Source organism: Chelonia mydas, chromosome 9, assembly GCF_015237465.2.
Source record: "Chelonia mydas isolate rCheMyd1 chromosome 9, rCheMyd1.pri.v2, whole genome shotgun sequence".
NCBI classification, from domain to species: Eukaryota; Metazoa; Chordata; order Testudines; family Cheloniidae; genus Chelonia; species Chelonia mydas.
Window position 1 is genome coordinate 72506416 of NC_057855.1, and position 19347 is coordinate 72525762.

Below are 19347 nucleotides of genomic sequence, written 5' to 3' on the forward strand. Positions count from 1 at the left end.
AGTGATATTGTGAACTGTGATGCTAGTCTGTCAATTTTATCTCTGACTTCCAAGAATTTGTGCTGAGATTCATACACTTGGAAAAAGAGATGACCCCACAATGAGTATTTGTGCATACTGTAGAACTAGCAGTGTTTGCATTACATTTGCACCTTACTTGTTACTGTTAAATGTACAGATGCAATGTTAATTTCCTATGTGCAACGTGTGTGTATTAGGCATATCAAATTATTTTAAATTTTGGGGGGGAAATATATTCTAAAATGTTTGTAATGAAGCATTCCTAATAAGTACATTTAACTATAGAAAATTGTTACTGCAATGCCACCTTTTATATTAAATGACTATTTTAAAGGATAGTTATACATATTGATTTTTTTTTATGTTTTGGGATTTATATTTTCAGCACTGTGTACTAATCGATGCAACTAATCGTTTTCCCCCTTAAGTCTTCTGAATTATCAGCCACGTTCTGCAGGAGTTACATTATATATTAATAATCTTACTAATATATTATTCAATTATCCTTGTGAACTAACAGTATACGATGCTAAATACAGAGCTTATCATAAGTGTTTTCATTGTGTTACACAACTCTGCTGTTGTTAAATGTTAGGTGTTGGGATAGCTCCTAAGATCCTACACTTGTGTGGAATTTATTGCAGGATTGGAGCCAAGCAATATGCCAAAATCCTATGAACTGGAAAACTTTATTTTTTATCATTAAAAGCAAAAGTTACATGGAATTTAAATAGTTCATGGCCATCCAAGTTTCTGAGTTAAACTGTTCAGTTTTGTTGCCAGAGTTTCATATTTATGCTGTTAAAATTGATGTCATTTTATTAAAATTTGGAAATGATGTTAAAAATTTTACATCATTCTTTACTAATCCTAGTAAATCCTAATAAAATGTTGCACTTTGGTGTAGATTGTGCCATCTGAGGATCTTAAACCACAAATATGAAATGCATTATTTTTATCCATGGGAGGTATGTTGGAATTATGCACATTTTATACTTGCGGAAACTGACGCACAGAGGTTGTCACAAAGGGGTCTGTGACAAAGCCAGACATAGCACCCAGTTGCCTTACCCCCAGGTTTGTGTTTTAACCATACCTGCTCCCAATTAAAATCAAGTGCACAGTACTGTACCATAAATTTTTACCTAAATAGCAGACTTGGTTTTATATAGAGGGGAGGAGTTATTTCTTAACCATTATAATCAGATTATAATAATACCCTTAGGATCCTGGGGAGGAATAGATGTAGTAATTTGCTCAGTGTTGCTTTTTGCTGGATTACTTTGTCCCCCAGACATCCCTCCCTCCCTCCCCCCCCCCCCCACCCGCCGCCATGCAACTTGCACCCCTCTCCCCCTTTGGTATCTATTAAGCTTCTTCCTTGCCCTGTGTGCCTACTGTGAAAAAAGTCCACCACAAACCAAAATGAGTGAAGAGGCTAATACTCTTCATCCAGTATCTTATTCTTCAGCATGGATCTCCTCCTGGCTCTTGGCCAGGATGTCCCTTTCACCTAGTCGCATCTGTATACCTCTGGCTTCCCACTCCTTGCTGATTCCATGGGAGAGTGAAAGGTCAAGAAGATAACTTGCAGCGGGAACATAGATGGATGAAGATAAGTGGATCCTGCATCACACTCTCCTGGAAATTAGCAGTCCTCCAGATGAGTCTACCTTGACACTTGCTGGTTATGTAAGATTATACTTTAAATCTAAATATTGTCATTTTGCTACTTATGCTAATACACCAAGTTTTAGAGACAATCCTTGAAGACCTAGTTAAAATTTTACTGGCAAGACCAACATAATCCTTCAAAAATCAGAAAAACAATACAAATAGTTGACTCTGCCATTCATTTGCTTGCTATGTAGGTGATTGGTATCTTTGAATACCTTACCCTTCCCAATAATTCCCTTGACACGAGAGAGTTACAGATGGTGTGATGGTCTTCCTAGAGAGAATTATTCACTGAAAGAGCAGATTTTTTTTTTTAAATGTCCAGGTGTTCTGTAAGCATACTAAGGTTTTCTTTTGTATACTGAAATTTTCTGATGGAGACAATTAATCTATTTATGGAGATATGGCCTTGTTTGAATTATGTTTGTGTTGGCTATAGCCTATTTTCCAGGGTTCTCTTAGAACATAATACTGTACTTCAGGAAATGTTGAAGTTCCAGGGACTCTGAGGAAACAAAGAATATAACATCAGATCCCGGACACAGCTTGCCCTGTGTGTAAAAAATAAATTGAAGGAGGATAATGCGTTAATTCTGGGCTTTGGCATGTTTGTCTTAGATCTTTCTCCAAAGCTTTCCCTCTCATGGTCATAGAGTAGTCATCTTTAAGGAAGAGGGAAAAAATTGTATATCCTGCTATAGGAAAAACTGTTAGGGCGAGGACTTTTCTTGTGTAATCACTACACACAAATTTTAGAAAATAAAAAAGACCATATACTATAAATGAAAGCTTTTCTGTGTGGTGAAGGATACATTGCAATCTTGTGTTGCATTTTTCTTAGTCGTTTACCTTCAGTTCATTTTGAAACTACATAAATCTGTAAATGTAAGTGTTGGTTTGATATTTCTATGTTGAAAATCAAGATGTCAGATGAAGAGCCCTTCTATTTTTTAAAAAATTAGGATCAGGGAGCATTACATCAAAGCAATATACTCCTCTTGTAGCAACAGATGCAGCAACCCTAAAGCCTATTTTCTTTCTTGTTACATTAGTGTTTAATTAAAGAAAACAGCTAGTTGGAGGCAGTTACTTTCTGTGAAATGTAATGAAGATTTATTTTGGAAGTGACCTTCACTGTATTAGCTGAAACAGTAATCAGTAGAATTAATAGAATAATCAAATTATATACAAACTCATAAATCATCATGAATATGCTGTCAAAAGTTCAGCTATTAATGGGTCCTATTGTTTCGCAGCTGTATTAAAAATTACGTCTGCTGATTCCTGCCTTGATAGGAACTGAAATGGCATTTAAAGGCTATGTATGATGGGGTCTACCAGGCCGAAAATTTTCACAACTGTTAATTTAGCTGTAATATGATTTGATGTCACCAGGGCAAAGTTGAAGTCGAGTACAGTGTTGGTGCTATCTTTCAGCAAAACTTGAATTATTGGTGGAGGCAGTAGCCAGTTAATTAGAGTAATATCAGTTTAAACGTCTGTCGTTTAGGGTTAATGGTATCAAAGAGTTACCTTGTACTTCTAGTATAGTCAAATCATCTTGAATGGTGTATTGTATTAAGGTAATGTTGGCATGATGATTTTTACTTGTTTGTCATAAATTATTGGGACTTCATTTAGTTTAATTCAGCTTTGGTATTTAAATAATATTGGACTGCTTCCAAATTCATATTTTTCACGCATGGCTATTTTAATAGGAATTCCAGTTCTTTGTACTTGTTTAACATGATACACACAGAATTCCTTGCTATTTTGATTTTTTTTAATTGGCTTCCACCTGCATGCTTTGAAAACAGGTCATGTCCTTTTCCTCTGGGTAGCAGACTACTGTTGGAAATAAGAGCCATTCACACTTTTGTGCAGTCAAGCAGCACAATTCTGTCAAGCCATGTTTAGAAAGTAAGGTGCATTTATCAAAAAACACTTTACTCCTCAGGTTATGGTGGAAGTCAAAGAAAAAAATTATGTAATTTATTACTAAGAGAGCTTTGTTTTAATTAAGTTAAAATGTAACTAATTTCTAACATGAACCTTTATGAAAGAAATATTGTCAAGCTCCACCATGTAAAGCCCTAAAGTAAAACACATGCTTTACAGTGGTTAAAGGTCACTGGTTGCAATTTTACTGTTAAATAAAACTTGTGAGGGTTAATAACCCAGTGGTCTAGGTCCCTACAATCCTTCAGTCAATGTTTATCCGCTAAGTCAGCATACTTCCCAAACAGATATGGGGTACAAATTGTCTCTTCACCCAACTTACTCCCTCTGAGGAGAATCAGTTCCCTAAAAGGCCAGTGTTTTGTACTTTGGGCCTAGCACTAAGTAATGTTACTGATACCTGCCTGACTCCACTCTTTTTCCAATGTAAACCTGGATTTTGGGATGCTAGGGCTGGAATTCTTTCATTCTTCACTGTCAGACACAGCCAACCAAGTTCAGGCAAAACAAGAATGACAAACTGCCCAGCTCAGTGATTAAACTCTATTGCCATTGAAAAGGCTCAGGTGTCCTCTTCTTTTTTTTTATTTGAAACCTGTAAAGTGCACAGAGGCCCTGACAAAGTTCTTCCTATCTACATGGCAAGTGACTGCACAGCAAACTGTGAATCTACAACATGACAGCTTGCCACGCAGTGACTTACGTTTCAGGACTTCTCAAGGAGGTACAACTCACAAGAGATAACCTACCTTTTGAGGGGATGGATTTGTTCAGCAAGTACAGTGACAATGCTCTTCAGTCCCTTAAGAACTCAAAAGCTATCTTACGCTCCATGGGAGTCTGTATCCTTGACCATTACTGCAAACTATACTACTACCAACCTAGGTGAAACCAGTCATAGCGCACTAGAAAGCCCAATTATCCTTCTAAGTAAAAAGCCATGTATATCAGGAGATGTCAGTGTGACAGTCTATACCTTGGGGGAGTGTACTGTAACCCCCATATTCCTCATTTTCATATAATTGTGATCTTACCTATAAAGCATGCCTTGTAAGGTATTGGGGAAAGGTTATGATCTGCTGAAAGTCATTTCTCTATCCGTTTATGTGTATCATTAATGCATATAGAAAAGGAGTACTTGTGGCACCTTAGAGACTAACCAACTTATTTGAGCATAAGCTTTCATGAGCTACAGCTCACTTCATCAGATGCATACTGTGGATGAAGTGAGCTGTAGCTCACGAAAGCTTATGCTCAAATAAATTGGTTAGTCTCTAAGGTGCCACAAGTACTCCTTTTCTTTTTGCGAATACAGACTAACACGGCTGTTACTCTGAAACCTGTCATTAATGCATATGAAGTTATGAGAATTGTGTTGTATGGTGGTCACTAAAACATGCTGTAAGTTGGGGAATCAGCCAGATGTAACAGCAAGGAAAGTAACCAATGCCCAGGCCGGGTGTCAAACAAACCATCAACAGCCGTTGTCCAGCAAGGGAGCTACAATGCAATGACTCACCTGCATGAGGCCACACCAGGGGAATTGCTCAACCTTGCTTGGAGAGATTCTGCAATGCCCCCCAGACATGCCTACACTTGTGCTGCTCAAGCACATGGACTGAGGGTATAAAACAGACAGAGGGGACACATACTGGGCCCTTCTCCTGCCCCCACCTTCACTGCAAGCAACTAAGACATTGAGAAGAAAAGACTCCAACAGAGGAGATTGGCCCAGGTTTAAGGAACAAACCTGTATATTAGGGACTGCAATATCCAGTGGGGTGAGAAAAACTGCTTAATCTAGATGTTGTCCCGTCTAATAGGGTTGAGAGTTTAGACTGCGTGCTTATATTTTCTTTTCTTTTGGTAACCACTCTGACTTTTTGCCTATCACTTAATCACTTAAAATGTCTCCTTGTAGTTAATAAATTTGTTTGTTTGTTCTACCTGAAGCAGTGTGTTTGGTTTGAAGCATGTCAGAGACTCCCCTTGGGATAACAAGCCTGGTACATATCAATTTCTTTGTTAAATTGACGAACCCATATAAGCTTGCAGTGTTCAGAGGGCATGACTGGACACTACAAGACGGAGGTTCCTAGGGTTGTGTCTGGGACCAGAGATATTGGCTAGTGTCATTCAGTTGCACAATCCAAGGAGCAGCTTACGTGCCAGAGGCTATGTGAGAACAGCCCAGGAGTGGGGATTCTCACAGCAGAGCAGGGTAAGGCTGGCTCCCAGAGTCAAGGATCGGAGTGACCTAGCAGATCACTGGTCCGAATAACACAAGGGGAAAGTTAGTCAGTCAGTTATTGTCCTCCTCAGCGACTCACCCTGCATAAGGAGAGTGTCAGCAAATTTGACAGGACTGCCAGGAGTCAATTCAGAGCATGTAACCTTTGGGAATCTCCTTGCTCTTTTTCACCAAGTGTGGTCTATCATAACATCGGACAGGTGGGAGCTGGAAATCATCGCTCATGGCTATCCCCATCCTATTTCATCCTTTTACCCCCTACCCTCCTTTTCCCTCCTCTTCAGGGACCCTTCTCATGAGAGCCTACTGAAAATGGAAGTGGCCTTGTTGCTTTGTCTAGGAGCCACCAAGGAAGTACCACCTGAACACAGGGTAAGAGGCTTCTACTCTGTTGTTTCCTTATTCCAAAGAAGAGAGGGTGGATTTGTCCTATCCTAGACCAGAGGATTCTGAACATATACATACGCTGTCTCAAATTCAGGGCAGTAATGCTTGCTTAGATCATTCCATCTCTTTAAGCTTAAGACTGGTTCATAGCTCTATAACTTACAGGATGCATACTTCCACAAAGATATCCACTCAACCCACAGCAAGTACTTAAGATTCACAGTTGAGCCCAACAGATAGTAGTACAAAGTACTGTTGTTTGAGCTATCCACTCCATCAAGAGTCTTCATAAAATGCCTCGCAGTGGTAGCAGTATACTTGAGGAGATGAGCTACTCATGTTTATCTGTCCCTGGACGATTGGCTAGTCAGAGGCAGGTCCTAGCAGGAGACCATGACAGCCTCTCCTTATTCTCCCAACTAGGCCTTTTTGTGAACTACAAGAAAGCATCACATCTCATCACAGATGGTAGTTCAGAGGATTTGCTATTGCAATCAGCAAAAGCCTACTAGAGGACTGGTTTTAAATCCTGTAGTAGATACATGACAAGTCAAGTTCCAACAATGATGGTGCAAACTTACCTAGGACAACTAGGTCACATGTCAGTATGCATGTAGGTGACATCCTTTACCATACTTCTACGGCCTCCACAACTCTAGCTGAGGCTGGTGTACTCTTTGTCCGAACACCACATCTACAAGAAGGTCACAGTACTGTTTCATGTCCTGAGGGACCTAGGTTGCTGGATAGATCCTACGAATGGATGAAAAGGGGTTCAACTCTGTGCCCCTTCTCCAACAATGAATCTTCACAGATGCATCAGCAACAAGCTGGGGCCAAAACCATCTGCAGATGCAGGGGTTTTGGTCCCAGGTCTATTTGAAACTCCATGTAAACATCCTGGAATTCAGGGCCATAAGAGTGTCTTGTATGGCATTCCTACCTGTCCTGCAAAACTGCACAATGTAGATGTTGATGTACAACACCTCTGCAGTGCACTACATAAACAGGGAGGAGCTTGTTTATCACTCCTCTGCCAGGAAGCCATTAAGCTATGAACAGGAAGACATCAACAGAGAAGAAGCCAGCTGGCTTCATACCTTCCAGGTGTTACCAGCTATCTAGCAGACTTCTTGAGCAGGCATGCAGTAACCAACTATGGTGCTCACTGCAGCAATCCACCATAGAGCCAATGTTCAATTCATGGAGGGATTCCCACAATAGCCCTTTTCATTACCAATGACTATGACAAATGTCTTCATTTTTGTTCCGCCTTCCTGCTATAGTGGGCTCAAGGCCTCCTATGTGCCTTTCCACCTATTCCTCAAATACCCACAGTGATGGTTAAGGTCAGATGGAACAAGGCACACTGATTCTCGTAGCTCCAGTTCTTGCCAACAGACTTATTGCAAATGTCCATTCAGTCCCCATCCATCTCCCAGACATAATATCCCAGAATCGTGTCAGATATTGCACCCACATCCACAGTCATTGCACCTGACTGCTAGGATGTTGGCTTTTTGAACAATACTGGCAGACTTCTCCTGACATACTGAGGTAATTCTTACACAGATCAGAAAGCCATCTGCAAGATCTACTCAAAATTGAAAAGGTTTGCTTTATGGGCTGCCTTAACCTGATCTAGACCCAGTGGAGCTCGCAGTACCCAAGATCCTCAACTACATGCTGCCCTTGAGCATTCAGCTCTCAGGGTCCAATTTATAGCAGTATTGGCATGTCATACTGTGGTGAAATTGCATTTCTTATGCCTAACAGTATCCACTTCCTCGAAGGCTTTGTCCTCCTAAAGCTCCTTTGAGCTACTTTCAGGCTGCTCATTTCATCATCTAACCATTAAAACATTTTTTCTGATTGCTGTCATCTTGGCAAGGAGGGTCAATGAACTCCAAGCCCTCCTGGTTGAACCTCCCTGTATGTTCTTCCATTGAGACCCAGGGTTGCTGGGTCCATTGCATCTCAAGTTCCAACCTATGATAGTTCTCAGAATTCCCTCAGAACCAGTCAATCTAATCATCCTTCTGAAACTGCAAGGGGAAAAGTTACACACTCTGGACATCTCCAGAGCCTCACTCTGTTGCTCTTGACAGGACCAAGCCCTTTAGGCTTTCTCCTCACCTCTTTGTGGCCATATCTGCCCTTTCAAAAGGCTGGGCCATCTCATCACAAAGAATCACTCAGTGGATCACATGCTATATTTCCATCTTTTTCAGGTGGCAGGCAAGGCCTGTCCTTCTGACTGTCAAGGTTCACTCCACCAGGAGGCAGGCAACATCTTCAGCCTCCTTCAAAAACATTTGGATTATCTTCAATCTGCAAGCATCAACGTGGAGCAAGCAACTCATTAGTCTTTGTCCAACATTATGCCCTTGACTTACCAGCTAGATCAGATGCCAAGTTTGGGGGAGCAGTGCTTTCAAATGTTATTTGACTAATACAGCTAGAATGCCTCATTCCCACCATACAGTGAGGATACTGCTGACAAGTTCCATATTGTGAGATTCACACAAATACTTGGACTGAACTATTACTACTTACTTACTATTACTGTAGCTATGGTTCTTAGATGTTGCAGTTAGTGTGGCTCCCATGACCCACCCTCCGTCCCTGCTTTTTGAAGTCCTCGGTGCCTATGGGCTTTGAATTGTGAGGGAACTGAGGGAGGGTCATAGCCACCCCACCCCTTACGCCTTCATATGAAAGCATGAGGAGGTGGATGTGTAGCCTATATGGATGTAACTATTCAAAATCTCAGGTCCACAATAACTATATCTCAAAGAACCAAAGTTATATATCGTACAGTAATCATTCTGTTTGTTGTCAGTTGCTGCCATACATCAAATACTGAAATTTACGAATGATAGAAATTTTGATTTGCAAAGAGAATAAATACAACATTTCAAAAGCAAAGGCTCATGCTTTAGTTTGTTTTCGCTTTGACATATGTGGAAGATTTTATGACAGATGAAATCTTTAACAGCAGATTAAAATGTGTTGGTTCAACAATTAGAAATTATTCTTTATGCTATCTGTATAGTTCTCTCAAACTCTTTTTTTCAATAACATATATTCTAATTTAGGATGGTGCTCCGAAAGAGGAAGAGAAATTGAATGAGGAAATAGAGGCTATTGTAGATCTAAAGGAAAATGGAGTAGTCCATTTTTTATCGATAACCTTGTTAAAGGAAAAATACTATTCTTTTGAATCTACTCCATCTAATTTATTGGAACTATACTGTAGTTATATTTGACTGAACAGCAACCTAGTTTGATGCCATCCTCCAAGAAATGTTGGAGAACACTACATGGCAGCCTGCCATCTTGAATTTCCCAATGCTATTATTGCTGTAGCTGGAATAGATACATAAGACCAAGTGGGCATTGAAGCCTCTGTCTTGGAGCTGTAGGCATGGTCATATGTGAAAATATACAGTATAGACTCTTAATAATATACCTAGCTCTTATATAGTACTTTCCATCTGTAGACCCCAAAGCACTTTACAAAGGGAGAGAAGTATCATTGTCCCCATCTTACAGATGGGGAAAATGAGGCATGGGGAGTTGAAGTGACTTGCCCAAGGTCATCCCATAGGCCACTGGCAGAGGTGGGTATCCTGAGTCCCAGTCCTATGCACTAGCTTCTAAGCCATGAAAGGAAATTAGACCTCCATGTATTTCTTTAGGTTGAAAGCAGTTGAATTTGTTTCAAATCCTTAAAAGACTCTTCAACTGTACGTAAAGAAAATACCTTTTTTAAAGGAGGTGAAAGCAGGTTTCAGAATAGGAAGTCATTGCCAAAATGCTAATCCCCTTCGTAGATGCTTTAGATCTGGAGGCAATATTTGGCTAATAGATATGTGTATCATTATCTTCCATTCAAATCCTCGGGTGGATACCAGACCACACAACCACCACGTTTCCTTTATTGAACAGAAAATCACTTTAACTAATGTCTTCCACAAATCCCTTATACAAGGTATGCCTTATTAATGTTTTGCCTCTATACCACATTCCCCATATAATATGTCTGTCTTCAGTCTGTCCCATTCTCCAGAAAGGGAACTATTGCTGTAGGATTGTTAGAATATACAGTGTAACAATGAATTCATTAAACTTAACATAGAACAGAAAAGTGGTGTGGACAATATGAAGTGGAAGGTATTAGGAGTTGGTGACTTTTTGTTTTCTTTTTTAACAGAAGAAGCTGATGAAACTCGGCATAACCTTAACTATAGTGCTATGACTATAGTGTTTTACTGAAATACTGTTTATAAAAAATTATACCACACAATGTGGATTAAGGAATCTAAACTAACTTGACTTCTTTAAAAAATATTTCTATAACTTGAAAACTTTAGATGAAAGATTTTTTTGATCCAAGTGTGCAGGTAACTTCACCTGAAGTCGGAGACCAAGCAGCACAAAAGGGTAATGCAGTAGAAGGTCATGAGAACATATGAATAAGGGAATAATATAAACTTATGTAATATAGTTTTTCCTCTACTGCCTTACTTACATGTGTACTTAGAACCTGTGGTTATGTAATTTTGCCTGTATTGTAATTTATACTTTCAAAATGGCAGAGTTAAAGCTGGAAACACAACCTTAATCTTCTTGCCTGTCTCTTTGATTGCTGTATTTTGCAAATTTAGCTTTGTTACTTTTTTTAGCATTGTTTCCTATGTGCTTATAGAAAACCCCTCAAGTTTAAGACTGCTTTTCCAGGTGGTTTTCTTTTCTATTTCTTGGTCAAGAATTGTATGCTTGTGTGTGTCAGGGGCCATTACGCTAGAAATTTGGAGGCAACAGGTGGGCTTGGTGAAGCTGGACTGATGCCAAATTCAGAGGAAAAAGAGAACCCCTAACTCTTGACCTCTGGGGTTGGGTATACCAATTTCCTGCCTCCCACCTCCCATTTAATTTTGTTTCTAATACTGCCAGGACCAGCTATCAAAAGAGAGGAAGATAGATGAGTTCTACCATGTTGCTGTGATGACCTTTCAGAGTCTGAAGTTGCCGATGCAATACAAACAACATAATTGGTACAAAGTCCAGATGTCTGGTCCCCTTGCCCTAACTCCAATCAATGCCATAATTCTTAACCCAATATACAGCAAACAACCCATACATACAGTGTGACAAATTGGTATCATATGCAATCAGTAACCCAAGAAGAAGAAGAAATTGTGATTGTGGACAATGAATCTGCAGAAGGCCACCTCTGTCTGCTCCTGTTCATATATAGGCAAGCAGCTTGTCAGACACAGTCCCAGCATCCACCCAGGGGTGTAAGTCCACCCCCAGACTCAACCCATAATTTGGCTTGTCTGGGAAGGGCCAACCCTCTTTTATATATGCAGGCAGTTCTGTCTCAACTGATGTTTCTTCAGTTGGTGCCCCAAACAAAGCAGATTACTGTAATTGAGTCTGGCTGCAGGTGACAAAGGTAAGGTTGTTGAGGCTTGTATCAGAAAGGAAACATCTCAACTTTCCTGACAGGAGCAGGTGAGGGTGGGAAGCTCTTTGCCATTGCTTTCTGGAAATATAGAAGAAGAGGTTGAGGACCTAATAAATCCCAAATTTTAATTTTTAAGTCAAAAAGGTTGGGCAGACTGCTTTAATCAAGGGAAAGATGTTGTTTCTGTTTCTAATATCTATTCCCCTATGCTACTAATGTTTTCTTGGTCTTTTCTGGATTGAGCCTCAGATTATTATATATCATCCAAGAATTGGTTGAACGCTGGACACGGGGAAAACCCATTGACTATGCCATTCTGACACACACACCCACCCACCCACCCCTGAGTGTCATCAAAGTATCAGTTGCACTGCAATGCAAATGTCTGATCTTTCTTAGAGGTTTTTGTACCCGCTGAATAATATAACAGAAGAAAGCCCATGTGACATAGGAGTAATTGTCCAGTATTACTTTGAGTTCTCTTTGAGAGAAAAGGATTGAGCTACATAAGCACAATGTAGCTTTTCCTGCTGTGGTTTCCAGGCATGTCAAAAGAACCTTGCAGTCAGTCATATCAAAATTTGCTGATCTTTTTAAAAAAAAAAAAAAAAAAAAAAATCAGATGATTCATGACTTACTGAAGGTAAATATTGATCAGTTTGTTCACACTAGCAAACCAAATCTTTAAACCAAATTAAGAGATCAAGGAATTCTACTTTTTCCTTAACTATATTTCCCCACAAAAACTGAAGATTAAAAACAAGAGAATAATCATCCTGCCTAATAGGTATCAGTCTCACATATAGCTTCTTGATCAGGGCCCTAACAATCTTCTTAAGAAATGCTGGATATCCCAAGAAGGATGTGAGTCCAAATTGTCGGTTGTAATTTAGAGCTCTGAATGCTTCCAGAGTCTGAGTGAGCAAAACTGCCTGAAACACAAGAAGAGGAAGAAGCCTCAGTCCTGTCTCCTCTTCCCCACCATCTGCTCTGTATGCACATCTTTTGCCATGCAGGTCAATAATTCAGTTGCAGACGGGGCTCATTTCTCTCTCAAAGATCAAAAGGTCATTATTTTTAATTCCTCTGTGACACAGATCAAGACCCTGGAACACTTCGTCCTAAAATATGAATATTTTGCAACCTTACTGTGAAGCAAATGCCAAATATATACCAAATGTTTATTCACTATGAGCAAAAGTGATAACTAAAACCTTTCTTTATTTTGAAACCTTAATTCTTAGGTAACATCAAACTGTCTTCAAAGAAATCTCCATCACGCACATACTGATGCTGTAAGATCACAAATTGCTCTGAAGTTTTTACAGTGCATTGCTTTAAGATAGGCTTATTCTGGGACCTTCACATTTTAAGAAACTTTTTAGAAATGTACTGGAATTGTTTTAGAGTTTCTCTCTAAGCTGTGACTTCTCATGGTTTTAGAGTGGACTAGTAATATTGGTTTAATATTTTTGATTTTGGTGGTTTAATTTTCTTAACTTGCTTTTATTGGTAGCATTTTTTTTAAAGGAAAACCTCTTGATACTGCATTGTTTGGAACTCTGTAGTATTTAATCGTTGATCCCCATGGCCACTTGAAAATTTCCGTTCGTCTTTTGGGGAAAATTCCTGCCATGATCATTTATGCCACCTTTTGTAGTTATGCGTTAAGCAAGGTCTGGCAGGGTCTTGGAAGGAAAGTGTCAAAAAGGTCTGTGGTGGGAAGTGTTAATTCAGTTGGAGGCACTCTTTTTTGTCTTAGTAAACACCTAATTGTGCCATTGTGTGGCTGGATAAAATGCAAAACTAAAGTTTACATAATTTTCTGATTTCCTCATAATGTGTCATTTGTTCCTACTAACAGTTAAACATAAGTTCTGTTCTATGTTAGTATCATTGTGCCTTCCCACAGAGATCTAATGTGTTTTACATTGAATGTAATAAAGTTAAGAGAAAAATTTACCATATTATGAGTCAGATAGCTGACATAAATGTAAGATAAATACAATGACTATCATATAATGAGCAATATGTGTTAACTTCCTTTTAATTAAAAAAGATGTAATCCTCTTTACTGGCCTTTGTAATTTATATGGTTAATATATTGAATACAATTCAGATTAAGCATAATTAACCACAAGAGTGTGAGCATTTTGTTGTTGTTGTTGCTCTGTAAGAAAGTACATGACAGTTGGTATATCTTTGCAGTAAAGAAGGGACTCTTTGGTCATGTATAATAGAGAAATAGGCATTTTTTCTTTTAAATAACAATAGCAGAGAGCCTGCTGAGTGCCGCAGAATTGTAAAGAGCCTTATTAAGCTCTTGGTAACGCTTAGAAGAAACATTTTTCTCCCCAGGACTTTCTCAGCTTCAAATACTTTATTGTAGCTTTCATTTCCAAGTCCTCTAGAGAGAACCTCAAGAATAGCAGGTGCTCTGATCCGAGATAGGAAGGTTCATGTTTGTCAAAAGAATATCTGGATTTGGATACTGGTTTCTGGGGGGAATCTTTTAAATTAAATTTTCTGTCTTTTTTTTATAATAGTCTTTTGATACTCATTTTTAAGTGTTCAGCCGCAACAAAAGATATGGCTTATATTCTAAAACAAGGCTTTTGCAGCAGAGCTTGAAACATGGTCTGACTTTTGACCACATTGTAAGAGGTGCTTAGCACCCTTCACTTCTAGATCAAGCCCTTTGACTGTACTAGCATGTGTGCGCACACTGCTCTCTGATCTAATGTCTCTGTGCACTAGTAATAATTCAGTTGCATGGTTCTGAATACAGTTTTGAAAGTATATGATCTGGCTCATGTGGTACAGAGAGATCTCTCTGATTCTGGGGTTCAGACTTCTGTCTCTCAGGATGTTAAATTCTGGTATATTGCTGAACTTAATTCACTTTCCCTTATCACAATATAGAAGTTGTTTACAATCAGTCACAATTAATCTTTTATTTTTTTCTAATATGTTTCTAGGATGTGTGCCGTATTTGGTGGAATCTATTGTCTTCGCCATTCAGTACAGTGCCTTGTAGTGGACAAAGAATCTGGACGGTAAGGGTAATACTGTACAAGTAACGCTTATACATAAAACACAGTTAAAAAATGCTGAAGTCGATTTTTAAAAAATTATTCTTCAAAGATCCTCCTTGGTATTAAGAACACATCAACCTTGATTAAAAGTAATTTGTGTATAGGTCCTCCAGAACAAGGAAAGTGGGTCTAGAATATAGAAACTAAATTAATTTCCCTGTGATATTACTACAGCTCCTGATCACCCAAGCTTGGAAGACAAATCATTTCAGCTGCCGGGGGGCTGGTGATGAGTGATGTTAGTTTTCCTTGTGGCCTTACCTACTCTAATTGATTTTCATCAGATGACAACAAAGCCCTCTGTTATTGCATTTTTAAAAATGGAGCTCACCTAAAGACTCATCAGATTAATCTTTGCTGATAATGCATGTCACTCCAAGAGAAAAGACTTTAATGAGTTTTTAGGTAGATTGTTGTCATAAACTATGCTGCCCTCTTATCCTAGGATAAATTCTTTTACAGCAGTATCAGGCCTACAGGCAGGTTTAAAGTTGAGTGAAGAAAAATCGTCCCACATTCCTCTCCCTCCCCCTCCCCCCCCCCCCCTCCCCCCCCGTGACATTAGTTGCACCTCTCTGAATTTTTATAGTTACCACTATGTGTCTTTTTTTCAAGGATTTAAAAGTCAAAATACGCCACAAACTGAAACTTGATGATCTAAATCTTGTTCTGAGAGTGAACTTAATTTTAAAAACAAAACAAAAAAAAGTTAGAATATTTTTTCTAAGTTAGATATTTTTAAGTTATTGGAATGGAAACAGAAACTAGTGTAAGTTACTGCTTTAGAGTTGCTGTGCAGCATTCAACAGCTGTTGACTTCTAACCCAGAGGTGTGGTAACTTAGTGGTGGTTGAAGTGATTCCAGTAAGTGGTTTGTAAAATGTTTTGATTTCTTTTCAGATGAAAGAAGCTGTACATGGAAATTCTTGGTTTTTTGTGTTTTGGGGTTTTTATTCTTTGGAATTCTTGTTTTGTTTTGTTTCCAGGTGCTTTGTGTGAGCTTTTATAACTGTGTTTTTAAACTGTTGTTCAGTTTCTGTTGACAAATATTTCAGAGTCCGTAAGGAGGATATTGAAAATCAGTTCTTGTTTATGTTAGAAAATGTTGATGGGTTAGTGCAATAATATTTTAATAAGGATAATTGTTTAGTATTGAAATTGAAATTGGCACAACTCACTTACCTCGCATGGTTCTCACAGCGAAACTGAATCTTACCATATTGTGCTTAGATATGCACGTAACACCAATTCTGTGTGGACCACTGAAATTCTAGGAACATACAGAATTGCCAGTTTCAGTGCTCACTACTCCACAGTTGATTCAGTAGTACTATTTGCTTAACAAAGCAGTTCCCAGACTTCAGTCCATGGACCACTAGTAATCCACAGAGGGTTAACTGGTCCAGTGGTGCTGATTCTCCTCCTTGCTACCAGATGCTTCTGCCTGCTTCCAGGAAGTTTCAAGCCTTGTGTGCATGTAGAAGCAGCTGGAAATGAGGAGGAGAAGCTGACAGAGCTATTGCTAAAAAAGAGAATGAAGAGGAAACAAAAACCACTTTTGGGGAGCAAAGCCTCCAGTGGGGCTATGACTCTCAGTCACCAAAAGGAGAGCAGTGTTCAGGGGAGACAAGGAACAGCTGGCTGGGCAACATGTGATAACAAATGTAATATGTGCTTTCAAGTAGGAGGGGAGACATCTCCTGGTCCACTCCTCTGTTCAGATGTGGTCCATTCTGTGGAAAACTTTCTTCTTTAACCCATTTATTTGAGCTCAGGTCACCTAGTAATTTTTTTCTCGGTTTTCTGATTTTTGCCCCCTCATTTCCTATACAATTGACCTCTCATCTTTTATATATTCTCCTCATCTCTCTCTTAATTACTATCTTAGTCTCTTTTTTCACACAATGCAGTTTTTTTCTTTCCAGTATGGCTCAAATGCTGTGTATTATCAGAATTTATCCACCATTGGTGCCATCTTTGCCTCTTTTATGGCCACGACATTCCTCTAATTTATTTGTCTTGCCAATTATTTCTGCTATTGCACCTCTCCTGTTCTCTGTATTATTTTTTTTTCATGGAAAGAGAATCCATGCAGCATCATACTGCTAAGCATTTCAAACTCTTCTTAGAAACTTGACTCTTGAAGTTACCACTCTTTGTCCTTTGGGTGTGTCCTAAATAACGTGCATAAATAATCTATTCACTTCATCAGAGTTCCAGTGAGTCTTCATACTTCTTATATGTGCTTGGATTAGCCCATTTGCATAATTAACTAGCCCACTCATGCCATTTTAGGGCATCTGCTCCTATTTTCACTGACTGTCTTACCAGACTCCTTTTTCCTGAAATAGTTCACCTTTGAACAGCTATCTAATTAGTGTGTTATCTGAACCTTTATATGAAAATATTGCATAAAGTCCAGCTTCCAAAATTTTGCTACCTGCATCTTCCATGGTTTGGGCCATCATGAACACATTAAGCCCGTGTTCCAGTCCCTTTCCTGGCTACCAGGCTGCTTCCGATGCCAGTTTTAAGGTCTTCATCCTAATTTTCAAAGCCATCAGTTGACCAAGTCCAGGCTATATTAAAAATAAAACCTAAATTTCAATCTATGAATGACTGAGACAGTGTAAAAGACGGGGACAAAGCTTTCTTGGTTGGCAGAATACAGCTATGGAACAAACTTCCAGGGATGGCTAGGTGAATCCAGAACCTGACCATCTAAAGGAAATGGTGCAAAGCCTTTCTTTGTGACAGAGCCATTGTACTATAACAAGAATGCCATTCTCAAAACTAGGACCCCTTTCTGAATCTCCCTCAAGAAATTTCCCTTTTCCTTGTTAAACTTTCACATTTGGCATTTTTGTTCTTTTGATTTGAGTTACACGTGTCTTCCACTTTGAGCTACCTATCACTGCTATTAGCAGTTCAGTTTAGGGCTTCAGTATCACTGAGTATAAACATACGGTGTATATTGTATACCAGCATTTCTCGTCTACTATCATTCCAAGCATACCCAGATAGTTCATGGGTATTTTCATTTTCAAATAATTGCCTTTGGATCACATCTGTACTAGCATACAAACACCTTTGTATTCATCCACATGAGTATAGTCTCACACTTGAGGCACACATCCAGAAGTGCTTCACGTTCAACGTGTGAGCCAAAGCAACTGTCTACATGTTAATTTGTATATCACATAAGAAACAGTCTCTTAATTTTCAGCCAGGTCTTAGTTCCCGTAGCTCCTGAATTTTTTTCTTCACTATGTTTTTGGTGTCTGGGCACAGGGAATATCCTCCACTGAGTCATAGCTACAAATAGACAGCCACTAATCAATATACTCCATATTGTCTATGTAAATTCCCATGCCAGCATTATTTCCTCTTCATTTTTGTTTGTTCCCTATCTAAATAGTACAACTACAAATCCAGTCCAAGAGTCACTTACATATTTTCCCCTCTTTTTGTCTTCTGTAGGCACACTATCCAAACCCTTCTTCCTCTAATGCTGTGGCATCCAACTAATTAGGTGCAGAGAGCCAAAGTCTATTTAATTTTGATCTGTGGGCTAGTTTTATAAATTTGGACTACAGATCTCCTACTGATGCACTAAGGAAGCTAGTACATAGATCAAGGGTGTAATATGGCCTTTATGTAGGAACTAAACTTTCAGATGATATAATAATCTTTTCAGTAACTTTGTCACATTTAGTATCGCTCAGTGAGAAAACATTCTTCCTTTAGAAACACCACTGTTTTGGCCCTTTCTTTTCTTCCTTCCTTTGTGCCTCCTCTTTTCTTCACTGTGCCTTTCCTTCTGTGCAGAAGCTCTACTTCCCATTTTTCCATGGCTTCATTTTCACCTCCTTCCTGTTCTAGTGACTTAAATGATCTGCTATGGAATAGTTAATGTTGATATTGATGTTTCATCACTGGGCTTTCTGTCAGTGTTCCAGTGTTGGTAATAGGGGGCAGAAGAGTTTACACCTCTCATCCATAGTTTCATGCTACATGCAGGCTCAGGAAGACAGTGTATTGGTTACATATGCTTTATCCACATCCCTGAGTAGTAGAAATTTATTCAGATTGTACAGAACTTAAACTATTATTTGATAAATATTATATCTCCCATAGGGCTCATAAATACATCAGAGAGGCTAGATCCAACCAGCAGGGTGCATATTTGACCTCTCTGTTATGATTCTTCTACAATTTAGGGAAGACACCATTTTTTTAAATGAATTTTTAAAGCTCATTGACATCATAGCTTTGTTTTCCAGCTGTTTTCTGTTAATGTACTCTGTGGCTTATTCTAATATAGTCAGGCACTAGATAATCAGGCACTAGATTTATGTGTGGCAGATTTTGTAATGGCCACAAGCTGATCAAGAGAAGTTGTATACCTCCCCTACAAATTAGTGCAAGTTCACCAGCAAAGTGGCCACTCAAAGAACAAGGAATAAAATGGACTTGTCCTT

General features: G+C 39.0%; 1 protein-coding gene across 2 annotated transcripts in view; it reads left to right on the top strand.

Annotated features, from left to right (window-relative positions):
* Positions 1-19347, top strand: part of CHM (CHM Rab escort protein) — a 132547-nt gene that overhangs the window by 77815 nt on the left and 35385 nt on the right. Inside the window, exon 9 of one of the 2 annotated variants that reach the window (XM_037908078.2) lies at positions 14750-14827. In XM_037908078.2, the coding sequence (XP_037764006.1) occupies positions 14750-14827 (78 nt within the window). Of the gene's footprint in view, positions 1-1492; positions 4750-14749; positions 14828-19347 lie in introns of those variants that run through there. The other variant, XM_037908079.2, reaches the window with a different exon arrangement.